An 18,212-nucleotide genomic window follows, 5' to 3' on the forward strand; every position below is an offset into this window, starting at 1 on the left:
AGCGCTGCACACAGAGATTAAAATAAACAGTACGATAAATAGCAAAATGCACAATATACACAATATAGAGTTTACAGCTTGCTTGGTCTAACCAACAGTTCAACATGTAAAGATATTCAGGTTAATAACATTCAATACAGGACATGACAAAGCTTCAGATTCATAAAGTAAGCTAAAAACAGATGATGTTCAGCATTTTTGCAAAAACAAATACATCACTCAGCCATCTATGTCTCTAGCTTGTTAAGAGGTTAAACTAATGGATGGATAAAATGATTAACCGATTAGCAAAATAGCAACAGATTAATTTTCTAGTGATAAAATAATCAACTTAAGATTACAGCTCTAGTCTAAACAGCCTAAACAGTTTACAGTTTTAGGATTATGAAGCTAGGATAAACCAATCCGACAGATTTAAACACCAATAATAAACTTTCATATAGTCAACGGGGCTTCTTATATAGGAACCACGACTGGTCTGGATAGCGTGGATCAAATGCCAAAGCAAATGAAATCCTGTATTTCTTTGTTTTGTTTGGAGTTTTGCTTTCCATTTCTCTCCTTCTCATATCCCCACACAACCCTTTCACCCTTTTTTCTACTGTACAGCTCTGGGAAAGATCAGGTTTCACTGGATAGCCAATGAAAATCTATCACACTTGCACTGCTGTTGTAATAAAACATTCCTGTCTTCTCTCCAGTGAGATGAAATCCAAATATTTCAACAACACAGCTATGAAATGACTTCAGAAAGACAGTAAATGGTGACACTGTCCAAACATAGCTTTTCAGACCGTGGCAAACCTCAGTATATCCACTGACTCAGCAGGAGAAAACTTCCTCTAAATCCCGTCAAAGAAGCTGGACGGTTAATGACACAGCAGGAAGCGGCTCTGACTCTGGCTTCCTGTCTGAGAGCTAGAGAGGATGTGAGGGGCATTGTGCATATGTGTCTAATCTGGTGGGCTGTGACTGAGTACGAATCATTACACATGACTAACGCCATGTGGTAGCTGCGTGTAACCAAGTTTTACTGAGTCAAAGAGACAGAGAAACCAAGAATTACAAAAACGAATATAAATGTGTTCCCCATAATTCTCACATGCATCATGCTAACATCAATTATGGTGTTTGTTATGTGGTATTTTGGGATGAATGTACTGCTCGAATTTTGGTATGAACCAATTTAATCTATTCCAACTTGGGTATCACTATCCATTACCCTAAATATGCAAATAATTATGCTTTTCTCCACACATCTTTTATCTTATACCCAAAAACATTACGCATCTACAACAAACTTATTAAAAATTCACAAAACTTCGTGCAATAACAAAAATTTATAATGCTTATTCTTTATTTCATCTTCCACAATAGCATTCTTTCTGCCAGCTCACATGTTTACAATGTGTATTTCAAGTAGCATCAGAAAACACTGACAGCTTTTTTCTTCCATTGTCTTCTCATAAACCCTTTAGGGAGAGTTATTTAAATCAATCAAGGTACGAAAACAGGTCCTAAAGATGTGTTTAATTGGCAAATTGACTCCTTAATTCATGTTCACATCACAGAGTTTGCCCTTAAGCAGCAATTTGCATAATTGGGTTTAGATTCAAATTGATCCAAGCCTTGATATGAATCTTGATTGACAAGGTGATTGATTAGCAGCAGAAAAGAAGTTCCCAATGACTTCCAGAAATAAACAAATCTCTGACCTCATCTCCATCTCTCCTACTTTTAACTTGACTATATTGAATGTTTTGTTTCTTTGTATCTATTGGTCTCTCTCTATTTCTCTCTATCCTTTTATTATCTTACTCCTCCCCATCTGTCATCCATCCTCTCCCCCTTTTCCCTTTGCTTTTTGACTCTGTATCCTCTTCTAGTCTTTTTATCTTGATGCTTACTTCTGTCCTTAGCATATTTTGGTGTTTGTACTCACCCCATTCAGACTGCCCAGATCCTTAACCTTGTGTTCATCAGTCCCAGGCTCGTAGTTGATGACAGCATGCTGCTTATCCACACTGCGCGACTTCAAACAAAAGGAAACAAACACGAAACATTAGCAAGTGGTAACAGCTGTTAATGTGATTATTGACATCTGGACCTCAAAATAATGTGTGATTGTTGGCTTTACTCTTCATGTTTGCTGTTGCACTCCAGCACAGATTCACAGGTTATTCACACTAAACATCAGGACAGTAACTGTTTCTTACATAAACGATTAGAATACTGTATGTCACTGAACCGGAGCCTTTGTGGAATTATCAGAATCCATGACAATGTCAAGAATGTAACTCTGAAGGTAAATATCAGGGTTACTGCATATGATATCTACTATCATATCAACTCTAAGCATATCAGCAGGTATTTCAATGTCTGTGTCAGGGCTCTTTGTAATCACTTGCATTTGTACACAGCTGTACACACACTTTGCGCACACACACACACACACACACACACACACACACACACACACACACAAAGTAGACAAAGAGGAGCAGTGGAATAGTAACTGGAGATTGGAGGTAAAATATTGATTTTAAGCAGGCTGTTTGGAGGATAAACAATTTCCAGTAGAAACACTGCAACCTTCTGCATAGCTAAAAAAAAAAAAAAAAAAAAAAAGATGGCAAGAGCCTCGGAGAGAAATATGCTGTGGAATTTGGTAAATATGTCTCATGTACCAGTGCCACACAAATGTTTCATGTATCTGAAGAATTGCAATGACACTGACTGGTTAGCAAATTTGCTGCAGTCAGATATCTACTGCAAAACCCTAAATCTATAAAAATGCAAATAAAGCAGGACAACCTGGAATTATTTTGTGTGGAAATGTCAATGTTTCCATTTTAATTTTACTGTTTGAGATTGAAAAGTCTGCTGGATCTGGGGTTGATAGTAGGCAAGTCATTTCTCAATGATTAGCTCATCTGGGAGTGACCACATTTCTGTTGCCAGCCTTAAACCTCTCCAACGCTGACAAATACAGATGTTATATCCGGTAAATATGTGCACAAGCATAAACTCAGGCTCGTCTAAGGGCTTTAGGGTTGTGGAACCACAGAACCTCTTTCACTAACCTGTTGAATGCAAAATTTTAACAATGCAGATGTCACTGAAAAGAGGGCCCAAGGGCAGTGTTCAAAGAATCCATAACAATACACAAAGACACAGATGTCAACAGGACTGTATATACTCACAGAGGCGATTGGTGACGAAACACAGGTAACAACGAGATGCAAGTGGAAACAATCAAGCATAGGTGAAACAAATGATGGCAGGGCAGACAAATACAAAGGATGGAAACTATAAAAGTAACAGATACATTGGGCAACATTACAAATAGAACTAATAATGACTAAAAATAATCAAAGACTAAGTCATTTCTGCAATGAAGCAAGGCAGACAATAGTGAATTTATTCCACTGAAATCAGCCAGTGCTGATTATGGGAGCTGAATCTGATATTCAGTTCTCATATGACTTTCCTATAAGCCATTCACTCCTTGTTTAAACAAAGAAACATGCTCGTGGTGAAGAAAAAATGTTAAGATAAAGCTGCAAGGCTTAGTAAAACCAAGGGAAGCAACTCCAGAGGGCCAACTGTGAAAGCGATTACTTTAGTGAGATTAGGCTAGATCAAACAGGATAGAGACCAGCTGAGCTGCTCATTGTACAGGAGAGAGGACTCATGCTGCTATACTCAGACGCACTGACAACCAACAGAACATATGCAGAGCCAAGCCACGTCCTCAAAATGTTTAATTCAGGAAAAATCATTTGTAGAGGTTAAATTAATATCATAGTTTGGTGTTCCTCTATTCACTAAACACCTTCTCTGTTCAATAAGAAAATAAGAGCTAGGCGCTTCGGATCATTATCCTTAGTTTGCAAATACCATGACTGTCAAAAGCAATGTAGCACAAACAGTATGACTGATGGGAAAAACAAGCCAATTCTTCAAGCTGACAACACAACATCTACAAAACACTTACGCAGACCACTCAAGCAACTGTGTGATAAATTCTGTCATATATTCACTTGTATTTTGATATTCTATCTGTGAGTGTGCATTCCAGTTTTATTTGGTGCATGACACAAGCAGCCTTAAACCATGTGATGATGCCTTGGCTTGTTAAAACAGTCACATGGAGGGTAACTGTAAGCCGCTTCTCATGTGCTGTCCAAGTACACAAAACCAATGTCTGTAACTTGGAATAGTTCCCTTATCTTTCTCTGGTTCCAAACACATCAGAGGGATAGAATTACAAGAAGACACACAGAAAGAAAAATCCACATCCAATCCACATACAGAACCCGAAGACATGCAGGTCATCAAAAACACATTAAGAAACCACTTGAAGAAAAGAAAGAGATCTTTTACAACTCAAAGCAAAGCAAACAACCTGTATTACTTAAGCACTGAAGGCTGTGAGAAACCAGATTGTAAAGGCGTAATACGATACCATCTGAACAGCAAGTAGTTTCCAAGTTTTATGGATGCAAAGACATTAGTAAGATATCACCGAGTTTGTTTTATAACATATCATTTTTAAATATTTTTCCATAAAAGTTGTACACACATACATATGTATCTCAACTTTAGTCTCTGCTTCATATGCATTTCACTCAACGCATGACATCTAAATTATTTTAGCCACATAACGCTTAGAGTCCTTTGTGTTTTAGCATTAGCTAATCTACACTATTAAACTATGAAAATTAGATTTGATTATCTGAACATTTATCATTTAACTAATACAAATTACACACAGAAAATCTAATTTTCAGTGTTGTATAGAGGTTTTGTACTGAAAACAGAAACTAAAAGCAGACAGAAGCGTATGTGTGATGCATAATGTAAACAGTGAACAGAAAATGTCTGCTGACTCAGGATCAGTGAGTCCTAAACAAATGTGTTTTTGACAATCATACTTTCTGACAGGCACTGGTGGCAGTGAAAAGTTCTCTAAAAATGTAATGTCATAACTGGAGTCCTGTAGCCATGGATGAATACTCTATCCACAACAACACACATCAGAAAAGATCTAACTCAAGAGGTATCTGCCCCACTTTCTATTATTAGTGCAGTGACCAGAGGTACACATGAGCATGCACGTGGTCTCTCTGGATGCATGCACAGCTGCAGCGACATCAGCATACAGACATATAAATCAACCTCTGCTACTTTAAGAGCAGCAGCATGAGCATTGTGTGCTATTGTTGTTCAATCCTTGGTACAGTTATTGCACTGTCCAATGAAACAGGTCAATGTGAACTCCGCAGCTTACTTCTAAGGCTGAGAAAAATCTATGTGTACAGCAGTTTTAATGATCTCTAAACAGTAAAATCAAACACGATTGTTTTATTGGGGCTTTTTTCAGTGAAAAAAAAGAGGCATATCAAATGTCTTTACCTGTAGCATGAGCTCACAGTCATCCCGGCCGACAAAGATCATTTCCCGTGGGAGTCGGTGGCGAGTCCCACCGCTGCTAACCAGAAACCAGGAGGTCACGCTCATCTTTGTACCCTGCAGCAGCCTCTCATGCAAACCTCCTGGAAAGAAACATGCAGAAGTGTAAGTAAACTGTTATTCGGTGACCACATTTTAGATGTGGTTGAATCCACACCAAATTACCCACTCAGCAAAAAATATTTGTATAGAATTCAAATTCATAGGTTACAGCTGTAATCCTGGCATTTTTCCTCATAATCCAGAGCCAGTCCCCCCCCCAAGAAAACACCTCTTCTTAGAATCAACCTAAGTCTTACCGTCTAAATAAATGTTGATACATCATATTTCAGAAATGAAATCTACGAATATGTGTGGATAATTTTTATAAAAACAGTATATAAACAACAGTGGGAGGAATTGTTTTGTACCAACAGTATTATTTAAAATAACAGATTGTAATAAAAAAGAATGAAAAATGTGTTTGTTACCATACCCTGTGGAGATCACTGATCAAGGTTTAACTTATCAGTGCACCACAGTATTCAAAAACAGAACTCTTTATTAACGTACATGTAATCTGAATGTATGCAAAAGTAAGTCATAATTTGAATGAAATATGCTGGTGAACTCTACTACACACCTCTGCTCCAGGTAGCTCACTGCAGATTGACCACTGACAGCAAAACACAGCTACGCCATCCTGAAAAAGATGAAGAACCAACATTTTTGTTTTCTTCTTTTTCATTTATTCTCACAGATTCAGGCAATCATAGATTTTCTATCATCATGGAAAATTGGTAACCTCATATGACAGAAAAGATCATGACGACATCAGAGAAGATGAGAAAAAGTCTTTCACAACTCTTTCCATCTTCATTTTGTTTTGCTCCAAGGGGGAATGAGATCGAGTGGGCGGTCTTGCAATGTGATGCCTCTGTCTACGCCTGGAAATGAACACTGGGCCAGCCAGTAAGATACATCCTCTCTCTCTCTTTCTCTCTCTCTGTGCCTGCCTTGATCACTGCCAGATGTTAGAGGAGGAAGTGATGTAGATTTGTTGGCTGGCCGGCCCATCAGGACATTCATTTTCCCTCCTGCCTCCCTCCTCCCCTTGCTCTCCTTCAGATGAGCTGAAAACGAGGTCAAAGCCAGCCACTCTTACTTTCTAACTGCCTAGACCTGAAACTACAGCATTAAGGAGATCTAACTGATGGGCTGTTGACCTCTATACCTATTTTTAAACTGATTGAGCATGCTAGAAGTTTGTTTTGAGCAACAGACTGAGTGACTGTTCCTGTCTGAATAAGCAACAGGGTGTAAAATATGAGACTAAAGGGACATTTTAAACTCAATTTTAGCTGTAACTAATGTTGTACCAGCTATGAAATTCATTTTAACATACTGTTGTTCATGTGGGGTTTGGACGGTTCTAAAACATTTCCTAAGTAATTATTTCAAATTAAAAATAAGTTTCCAAGCTTTTGACATTAATTTGAAGTGGCACTCAAATAACCAGAGCTCTCTGTCGTGTGTAGAAAGTGCCAAGAAAAGCCCATCAGAGTGGGAATTAAAGATTATTGAGCTAAGCTCTTGCTCACTTGACCTTTTAAGTACTTAGTATACCAACTCAATAATCTCTTGGGTAAAGTTTTAATCAACTGCACACCTCAGTTCTTGCATGACACTGTAGGAAATATGGGTTGGGAATAGGACTGTATCAGCAGCTGTCTCTGATGTAAAACAGATCAGCTTTCATTCCAGTGACCACTCTGAATATCTGACAGCTTTACATGCTGAGTGAAAGATTTAATAGGAAAATTTAGAAACTTGGTAGGTACTCAAATACAAGTAATGTGCTGCAACAAGCTGCTATAGAGAGAAGCACTTTTGAAGATGTCACATTTTGACAACAGTGATTACATTCTCAAATCACTAAATCTGACTTATGATTTCTCTGCATTTTCACATGCAATTATCAGGAGCAAACATAAGTATTAAGCACCAACCAAATATAAAGTGATTTGCACAGCTTGTATTGGTCACTTCTGCGGAGAGGTGTTTTAGTCCTTTTGCAACTTTTAGCTCACCTCAAAGTTGAAAAGGTTTCACTTGAGACCCATCCAAGTCATGTTGCTAAGTGTTATTTTTTAACATAACTTCTCTTCCTTTTATTTTAGTATAGTAAACTCATGTTAACTGTGAAGTTAAAATAAAAGTAAACTAATTTAAAATGTTTTCATCTGCAAAATAAATAAGATTATTATCATATATTAAATCCAGCACCAGGGCTAATGATCAGATTCCAACTAATGATGTTCTGCTTACATTGCATGCTCCACCTGTTTGGCTAACAGGTGGCACAATTTGTATTGACAAACCTGCAGGTACATGTGAACATTATGTGGCAGATATTACAGATAATGGTGTTTGGATACACCACTAGTGCAACCAAACCTAGCAACAGAACTATAATTGTTTTTGGTTTCCTACTCGACTGTAACTAAAGCATCACAGAGCTGCCTGTCTCAGTAACCACTGCAAACTGTTATCAGAATGCAAGCCTAATGAGAATGTGGTTAAATAGTCTGGATGCAATCCATACCAGTCTCCTTTATGGTGCCATTAAAAAGAAAAAAATCTTCTCACTATTACACATGAAAGACGTAGCACAGATGGAGGAATGCAGTGGTAGGTCTGAAGAAGGACACACAGCTGAGAGGGAAATATTATCAGTTCTGCATGTAGTCTTTTCCTTCTCTATAACAAAAACGGTGAGTGCGAGTGCATCCAAATAACAATATTAGAAATATTAGAAAAGTCCTTGTGTTTTGGACAGCTAGTCTGACATATCATGCAATATAAGGCACTGCATGGGCAATTCACAAAGCACTAATGTGTAACGCGTAGCCAAAAGAAGGACAAAAATATTTCATTGTTTACATATTTAAACAAACTTGTGGGGATAGGTTAATTGGATAATCCAAATTGCCACTAGGTGTGAATGTGAGTGTGAATGTGGGTGTGAATGGTTGTCTGTCCCTATGTGTTAGCCCTGCGACAGACTGGCGACCTGTCCAGGGTGTACCCTGCCTCTCGCCCTATGACAGCTGGGATAGGCTCCAGCACCCCCCGCGACCCTGAAAAGGATAAGCGGAAGTGAATGGATGGATACATATTTAAACACATTGTTTATATATGTAAACACTGGAGTGGCGATGTAGCACGTTTTCAGCAGCATTTTCTACTAGGGCTAATAAGGAGGAATAGTGACTCATGGGTTTTGAAAGGAATTTCCCAACCCCCGACCTGCACTTATACTATCTCCAACGCACTCAATCTCACACACACACACATCCGCAAGGACTGAAACAGGAGGATTATTCTAAGATGACTGTGAATTCTTTGTATAGAGGAGATGGCAGAGGAGATACAGGAAGCATGTGCAGCGCCCCTCGCTGCAGACACTCATCTTTGCATCCACAGAGCACAATTAGGTGATTTTTGATAGGCTGAAATGAATTAAAAAACATTTGTTATCTATAGCGAGGCTGCTCGCTGACTTTTGGAAAATCCAATTTAACTGCACTTGTATTTCGTATGTATTTCGGACCAGAAAAAGTTATACAAATAGCCTTTTATCCTTTCAACAATTCAAACCTCCTCCTTTGACATGAATTACCCAATCATAAACGCTGGCTGAAGGGCGGCAGGAAGTGATGTCAGTGAGCACTAGTTTATTTACTGGCATCACCTAATATGATTTTTTTTTTTTGGTACTGGCCTGCTACTCTCCACGTAGCATCTGGCTGGAGTGTGCGTTCCAGGATGATGCAACAGCTGGGTAACCATTAGAAAACACTCATCTGCTTTTCCTCTCTAACTTTCCAGATGTCACATCAACTGGCACAACCATGACAGCTGACTCGCACCACATCACACACAGAGACATCACACACACATATGTCCTACGCAAACGAAGCGACAGACAGTAAGAGGGAGAGGACGAAGGGGAAAGAGATGGGATGAGCACAGAGAGACAACTCATTCTTTCGTCACACTCATTTCCACATGGTCTTATGATAAGAGCCAAACTTAGTACTTCTAAGGGCGTGGTTGCATGCCTGCATTTATAGCCTGTATCTGACAACAGTTAAATAAAATACGAAAATAATAATAATAATAATAATAATAGTCACATTTGCTGCTTATTCACTGGGATCAATCAAAGTAATTACATTTAAAAAAACCTTTCAGGCACTCGTTGCTTTGATTTTTTATGTCTGGTTGGTATTTGTCTGGCAGACATGAGACAATGCATCTAATGTTTACAACAGCCGAGGCTGATTGTCCAAATATAAACAGCACTCAGTAGTTACAGTAGCTTCAGCACTTACAGGCCCTTAGGCTAAACAGACAAAGAACAGAGCAATAGCTGTACTAAATTAAACTCTGGTCACTCTGACTGATAGTATAACCAATATTGTAGCTTCACAAAGAAAGCAAAGATGGTATGTGATGTTCTGGAGTACCTTGAAGGTATAAAACCAATAAAAGAAAGTATACTGGCAGACAAAACAAACAGCAAAGAAGCCTATTCTTTCAATAACACCAATGGAAGATCTGTGAGGGCTTTCAGATCAATGTCAATAAATAATAGGTCAGAGACGCTGAATCAGTCTCGCAAGCTTAGTTATGTTTTTGTGCAAAGAGTGCAAAGGACCCTGAGGGGTGCAAATCAGGTGAACGAACTCAAGACAAGATGGTAACCTTTGGACAAACAGACAAAGGCTTTTCTATCCCCCAATGGCTTAGTCGACTACATACATACAGACATGAAAGCATGTAGTGGAGAACTACAATCTATTGTTCTTCTAAAAACGAGACAAAAGGAGTATCCCAGCTCTTGTTGTGATATAATAATATACCAGACAATTTCCACAAGAAAAAAGATTCTGTCCATAATATGAGATAGGTTTTGTTGCTTATGGGAAAAAAAAATTTTATGTTTTTATTTCCTTTTAAAGTTTTCCAATGGTGACCACTTGTTTTTAATAGAATTTACATTCAATAATTTTTAAAACATGATAATTGAAATAAAATAACTGTGGAGCATTTTGTTTCACGATAATGCTCTTATTTTGTTTTTCAGCAAAATCTCCTCCTTTCAAATTCCTTCCCCGCCAGGCAATGACAGATTTAGTGCACATTTATTTATGTTTTCAATTTAGATTTATTTAATTCTAATAAAAGTACCAAGAAATCCTATTTTAGAAAGACTATTTTTTCCCAAACTCTAGGCAAAATTGGATGAATTAGTTGTGATCTCAACACTGACAAAAATAATAAACATTACAGCTCTAGAAACTAAGTTTTATTGTGTTGCACAGAATATAATGCACCATTCTAATACATGAGTATGACACCGTTGTCAAACATGTTTACAGTCTAATGTCTAATGTAAGAGAAATAAGTCTATCGGTATCGGTCCAAAGCACTAAGTTACAACACTTTGAATAACAAAGGCAACCAGTCAATAAATTAGATTTTATTTAAGAATAATTCAATGATATGGTACATCAAAAATGTTCTTAAGAGAACACAAAAGAAGAAGCTATGGCTGATTCAGACATACCATTCTGTGATATTTTATTGTTTGTGACATGACATTGGCCTGCTTTAACTTCTTCTAATATAGGAAGAATAGCCAGTAAAATCAAAACACTGCCTTTCCAAATTATGTTAAAAGGTACCTCATCACAGTCTGATATAAAGCCGGATTCTACAGAGTATATTTTGACATCCATAATAAACACTTTGGGTTTATCATCATAAAAAGGCTGAATGCAGTCTGACAGTGTGTATTTCAGCCAAGGATGCTCTTCCAACATCCAAACCCTGCTTAAACACCAGGAGCAAAAAAAAAAAAAAAAAACAAGAACTAAGCCAAATGAGAATCTTTTAGACACACATGCACACGCGCACGCGCACACACACACATGTACATCTAAAGTAAACAAGTGTTTAATATTCCATTTAATCTCAAACTGAATTATATATATCGAACAAAATCATAAGTATGTATTGGCATGTAAGACCTTTCTAAACATTTTTTAAGGCTATACTCATGCTTTCTTAAATATAAATGTAAATATTAGTATAAATACTTTGTGACAATAAATAACTCAAGAATAATCAACTGCCTCTCCAGTGACTTTATCGTCCTATGGATCACCCTGCCCTGCTGTTTGTGTTCTTTATCTGCAGTTTTAGTGAGCTCAGTAACGATGCACATAAACCAGCATTCTACTAGCTGGTTGTGGTTAAAAGTGGTCAGCTTACAGCATATCTCCAAAGTAGAAGGAGGACTACCATCATGGTGAAGTTAACACTGAATCTAACTGAGAGATAAAAGACTGACTGGAGAGACAGTAACTAATCAGTCTGCTAGCAGGAAAGCACAAGGTACTGCTGACTGTCAAAATCAGATCAAGGTGATTGCTCACTAGCTCTGTTACATGGATATATAATTTTTAAAAACACATTGAACTGCCATATATAACTGGCTGGCCTTTAATATCAAGCAGCAACATGCCAGTGTGGTAAAGTTCACCCAAAAAGTTTGGTGAGAGAAATCCTAATATTCTGCTCTAATTGGTAGCATTAGCTGATAACCTTGAACTGCCAGAATAACTGCCATATTTTACCACTGTGGTTAATAAAGTAATGTAAATGTGTATGTAAAAACCGGACTTCATTCTTACATATCTTACCTGGTTCAAAAATAGACTATATACCCACATTAATCTAATGTGACAGAGTCATAGCACCATGGAAGGACATAATAAATCATTATGGGCAGTGTAAGTCAGCAGAAACTTGGGTGCGCGTGTGCAGCTATGGCTATGTGTAGTTGATGTGGCTTTTACATGCAGCATGTGGGTGAAAAAGAAACAGTCCAATGCAGCAGAAAAGACCATATGGTGTAGAAAAGCAGCCACACACACACACACCACATGAGCCATCGGCAAGAGGAACAAACAAGCAAACACCATCATTTAGCCAGCATCCATCCTGACTGTTTCAGTGTTGTTACCAAACACAACCCAGCACACCCTGGCCATAAGACATAAACCCACCACATGCTTAGTGACCCTTGTGTTCAAAATGAACTATAGCCCTACTGATGGAAATTTAACCTTTATAGAACATGAAGAACAGGATTAATGGGAAAAACAACAGTATTATTCATGTTGAGTGGAAGGAGGAACATCAGCACCCTGGGCAATCCTTACAGTAATATAGATATGCTGAAAAAGAGATTATTAATAATCCAAGAGAGTTAATGATGCACATGCCCTGAAGCATAGTCATTTTCATGTGACTCATTCTCTGGAGCATGGGTACACTACATTTTTCAGAAACAAGGTCTGGAGGCAGCTTTCTAATAGGGAATAAGAAAAATAAATTGTAAATGAAAAAAAACAACACAAATTACCTATTAAACTTCCAGAAATAAATATTTAATTACAAAAACCTGAAACTTTTAACTAACTAATTATTCATGTAGATAGTTTTACCTATTTTAGCATCAAGAGGGCACAACATATAAACTCCATTTACATAAAAAACATATTGCAGTCATTTCAAATATACCTTCGGTCTGATGACTGCTCTAATGGCCCCGCATAGCCCCTGCTAAGCAGATAATGACTAACCCATGGCCCTTTAACAGGAACATTAGTATTTGGCCAACCCTGCCACTTTGATTATGGTGCCAACATTTATCCTGGCTGTAGCAATAGCTTCAGTAGCAGATAAAAATAGTGAACTCTCTCACTCTTGCACTTAGAAGGGAAAAAAACATAAACATTAGCATAACAGGACAATCAGGAGTTGGCAGAGGGAAAGATGAGAATAGAACATGTTCAAATATAAGATTGATATCTAGTGGAAAGAAGTATCAAATGAAGGAAACTCAGAGGGGAGTATGTTACACCCCAAAACAGATGTGTAATTTCTCTTTCTGTGAGAGGTTAAATGGCTTTTTTTTTTTTTTTTTTTTTTTTTTTAAATCAGACACACCCTTGATGTTCCATAACAAGGGAGAGGCTGATGATTGTATATATAAAATGCTCCAAGCTTGTTTTGGGGTATTTTGTCTGGTATACTGTGCTGTCTCTCCCAATTTGTAACCACAGACTTCGCTATTCACCTCTCTTGTTTTTCCCTCTGACACCACACGCCAGCATGAGCGTTACCAGGCAAGGCTATGTGAATGTCATAACCCTTTTAACGTTTCTACTCTGGCAGATTACAAAACTGAGATTCACTTCTATTTTTAGCTACAGGCTCCCAAATACAAAACTTTTAACAACATCTTAAATACAACTGAATACAATCAGATACTAAGTTCAAGACTGGCTTTTTTTCTGTCACACATAACACTCCTGGGCCACTGAAGTAAAATGAACTCACTTCCTAAACTTCCTACTATACACAATGGCCGTGGGCAGGCTGAGTAAGAGTCTCCAAAAATGTCCCCAACTTGAAACTAGAATTGAAAATATTACTGAAGGATATACTATATGCATACAAATTACTCTTTGAACAGCAGATTGAGTTAAGATGCTGAGAAAGAATATCAGGGCGAAAAAGCGGGATTTCAATGAGTATGGTAATTTACAGCAGTGCACATTAAATGTGAGTTGATCAAACAGCACTGATAGTCGAATTACTGCAAGAAGCTTCTAGATTTTCTTTCTAAAGAAAAATAAAACTCAAAAAAGCTATGTTTTAAGTGTAATAGATAAGTCTGTAGTCAGGCTCGGCTGTAGTTTAGCTTCAGTCAGTTTGCTGCTTCCTCTCCGAAAGTGCAGCAACCGTCCTGTGACACTGACACAGTTTTTAAAAATGCAACCGCCAGTGGAGCCAACAACCCTGCTGGCAGCCACATTTGTGGGGAGAACACAGGAAGAAGGCGGAAAAAGGGGAGAAAAGGGAAAAGGAGCAAAACTGGATTGGATGGTATTATCTGCACATTCTTTTGGCTCGAACCCAAGAAATTTGAATTCTTACAGCTGAGGGAGGAGACTAGCAAGATACACTGATGTGAAACACGTAGCTGTCAAAGAACATCTAATCGGGTTATAAACTCAGACCAGAGCTGCAAGTGACTTTCACCAGCACCTTTGAGTCTACTGGATGAAATTAAAGGGCATAATATAGCTGATTACATAAAATAAAACAGCTTCTAATGCTGTGAATATAAATATTAATTTTAAATGTTTTGAACAGTTGTGAGGCTTTGATTGATATGCATCTGCCTCTGGCATTTGTGCTAAATTGGTAACAGTAATTAAACAATAATTACAATATTTTTGCATTGATTTCTAGCGTCAAGTACCGTTTGCTTATGAACAGCCTGTCAAGAGTTATCAAATTACCATATGGCATTTAAACTAAAGCATTTGCTTCTATTTTCAAAAGTTTTACAGCTAATGTGATGATGACAGCAAAAAAAAATCAAACTCAACACAAAGAGAGCGGATGCATGCAGGCCAGCTACATCTGCCCCACGAAAACAAAGCCTCCACACAGAAGAAGAGGAGGGGGGTCCGTTATCGGAAAACACTCGGCAGTTGTCTTACTTAGAGCAAAACCTGCCCATAAAATCTACCTCTTAGACAATACAGACTAAAAGAAGACCCGAGGGGTAGCATGTTTCCACTAAGATAAACAAAGCGTTCAGTGTGACCGATCTTCATTGATGTGCATCTTGTCTCGATTAGCCTCTGTCTGGCTACAAAAGGATGCAACTACTGGATAAAATCAGGTCAGTAGTAAACAATAGTATTGATCTGGAGTGAAGCAGTATGTGGCCGGTGTTTTTACAAGGGCAGCAAAGTGGCTATAGTCTGTGCGGCTTACAAAGGTGGAGCAGGGTGGGCTTGTCATGCCGCTGCTGACAATAGTAGCCATCCCGTTAGCCAAGAGGGAGTCAGACCAGTCTGCTTAGTCGTTACAAGAGCCGGAGTGTTTTTTGTTTCCTAAATTTTACTCAGATTTAATGCAGGTTTAATGGTTTGAAAATTTGGGAGAATTTTCTATGAGCTCACTGAAAGAGGAAACTGACATCAGTGGACTGCAGAAGGAAAGAAAAAGCGACTCTTTATATTTTTTGTCTGCCGCAAACTTCACGTGAGTAACGGTCAACCACCTAGCTAAAACCATACTACGGACTGTCCACTGTATACTGTTCGCTAAGAAAAAAAATCAAGTACACTCCACACTTACCCTTTCCTTAAAGATGTTTTTTGCTCTGTGACTGCGTGTGGAGCCCAGCCCTGTCGTTGCTGCAGTTCAGTCTGGCTCTATGCGGTGGCCTTCTCTTCCTCCGTTGCTCAGCAATAAGCTACTGACTCCCTGCAAAACAGCGGCGAGCGGACCAGCATCCTGAAAGAGGCGTCGAAGTGGCAAATAGGCCAATCGCTGCCTCCGGTCAGACGTTTCAAAATAAATGTCAAAGAGACAACAGGATACTCAGATTTGCGAGTTGAGGCGTCGATCATTATTTAAGTGGTGTTTTAAGTTGTATTCATACGCTGTCACGGTATAGAAATCTGCTTCCGCTAAAAGGAAGTTGAGGTAGTTTTTAAAATTTTTTATTGCTATTCTTAGTCATCATTTCAGGGTGTTTTCCCCCCTCAAAATTAACTGGAAATTTTACGTTATTTTCTCGATTTATGTCATTTTGGAGTTATTTTCTCTGACTTTTTTCAGATAAAAACCTGCCATTTTGATATATGGATGGCAAATAATGTTGGGTTTTTTAGTGGTGGAAACGGGCTTCCATAGTAGATAGCAATTTTTCAGTTTTGTTTTTTGTGATGTGATGTGATTGTGATGTTTTTAGTTTGCAAAAAGAATAGGTTGAAAAGAATGTACAGAATGTATGGTAATAAAAAATGGTAAATGATAAAGTTCATGAAACATCCTTCTTATTAGAGAAATTAGGATTAAAAGACAGCATTCATTCAACATTCAGACAGCAGTTCACCCCGAGTGATTGTGTCACTGCCAAACAAGCCTGTCAAGTATGGCCTAAAGATCTTCTAGGTTTGTGATACGCATCCCCTATGCAATCTGAAATGGTTAACATAGGGAAACGAAAATGGAAATAAAGGATAGAAGTTGATAAGAATCTGGGTGAAACCATTGTCCAGCAGTTGTGTAGTAGATTCAGAAAGACAAGAAGCAACACTGGCACAGATAATTTTTTTTCCTCCAGTGTACTCTTTCACCATGCCTCCTGGAGACACTTTTGTGGGGACTCTACATACATCCTTTATCTGATGAAGGCTTCTGAGTCCAGGGAGGCTTACAGCACACAGTTTGCATTCAGTGGCAGCTTTACCATAGTCAGCTATGTCAGCAGAAAGAAATGGCTGTTGTACTCCTGAGCACGATGTATCACAACAAAATGGGGGATGAAAATACCAGAAAAGGGAAAAAACACTAATTAATCACATTTTATAACTAGACCAAAGGAGGTATAGATACTATGGACAAGATGGTTGGCACCTTAACCTGCAAGTGTAAAACATAGAGATGGCCCATGGTGCTGTGTTACAACTTCACATTGAATTCAACAATGGTATTATCTGTGCTTGACAGGTCTTTCTCATTGAGCTCTCAAAGCAGCTTGCGACAACACATATGAAAAAATGAGTAGAAAGTTGCCCTCCGACTGCAAGGTGTGCAGTTTAAGTTCCCCAGAAAGCTTTTAAATTACTTATTTATTTATTTGTGTATTTGATACTGAAATAAACTTAATATTCAGAACCACGCGCACAACTATAATCTCACGATCACCTGAGTTACACCAGAGGTTCAACCAAAGTCCTTCTCTCATGAGTTTCAACTAAAAAGTTCAATATGTTGTTCTAACTTATAAAGCCATATTGTGTGCATTGTGTACCTATCGATCCTTTTATATTTTGGGATATGTGAAACCATTCTTCGGCAAAATATGCATGTAATAACCTGTGTGTATTTTGAATAATTTATTATGTGGGGAAAGTAAAAAAAAGAAAAAGAAAAAAAAAGAAACTTGTATTTACAGTAATACCATATTTATGGAATTACTGTACTCTAGATTCAATGCTACTAAAAGCATTATAGAGATAAAGACTGATATCATAGATTAAATTATTAAAAATATAAGTAAGAAAGACATGACGAGTCATTTTAAAGCCATAAACCACTATAGCACTTTCCCAATAAAATTCCAAGCTCTTGCATCCTGTTAGGAATGAATGCATTTCAGGCACATGCCTGTATGTTAACACGTTTTCCACTTATAGATAGGTCAGCTGCTGGTGCAGTTGCAGACTAGTTCGTGATTCAAGTACTACAGTGTGAAATAAAACGTTACAGCCTATGAATACACACACATATGGATTATTGTAGGACAGTCGCTCAGACTAACAATGCTCTCCAGATGGTAAAGTAGCTGACTGTGTACTGAGTGACTCAGAGGATTACACTGCATGTGAACCTCGTCTGAAATTCAAAATCCTGTGTTTTATTTTTAAAAGCGGATGTAATTTCCTGTTTTAGTGGAATTTCTCTGCCCAGCTTGACGGAGTTCATCTCCAGGAGCGCCTGCGTCCACAACTGCAACCGTGGATGCTTCCAACTCAACCAGAAGCGATGTCAGCCAGAACCGGGTGGGCGGGTTTCCTGGACTCGCACTG

At 38.2% G+C, this 18,212-nt stretch overlaps 1 protein-coding gene across 1 annotated transcript in view; it reads right to left on the reverse strand.

Moving 5' to 3' along the window:
* The window catches only part of cep170aa (centrosomal protein 170Aa), a 38,062-nt gene extending 22,205 nt beyond the window's left edge, over positions 1-15,857 (reverse strand). Inside the window, exons 1-4 of the mRNA XM_085369707.1 lie at positions 15,751-15,857; positions 6,098-6,157; positions 5,419-5,558; positions 1,943-2,032 (exon numbers count right to left, since the gene is read on the reverse strand). Of these exons, the coding sequence (XP_085225833.1) occupies positions 1,943-2,032; positions 5,419-5,523 (195 nt within the window). The 5' untranslated portion in view covers positions 5,524-5,558; positions 6,098-6,157; positions 15,751-15,857. The remainder of the gene's footprint in view (positions 1-1,942; positions 2,033-5,418; positions 5,559-6,097; positions 6,158-15,750) is intronic.
* Positions 15,858-18,212: the final 2,355 nt, after the last annotated feature.

This window comes from Diplotaxodon limnothrissa, linkage group LG13 (assembly GCF_057381915.1).
Source record: "Diplotaxodon limnothrissa isolate DT_005_m linkage group LG13, D_limnothrissa_male_GT1.1, whole genome shotgun sequence".
NCBI classification, from domain to species: Eukaryota; Metazoa; Chordata; class Actinopteri; order Cichliformes; family Cichlidae; genus Diplotaxodon; species Diplotaxodon limnothrissa.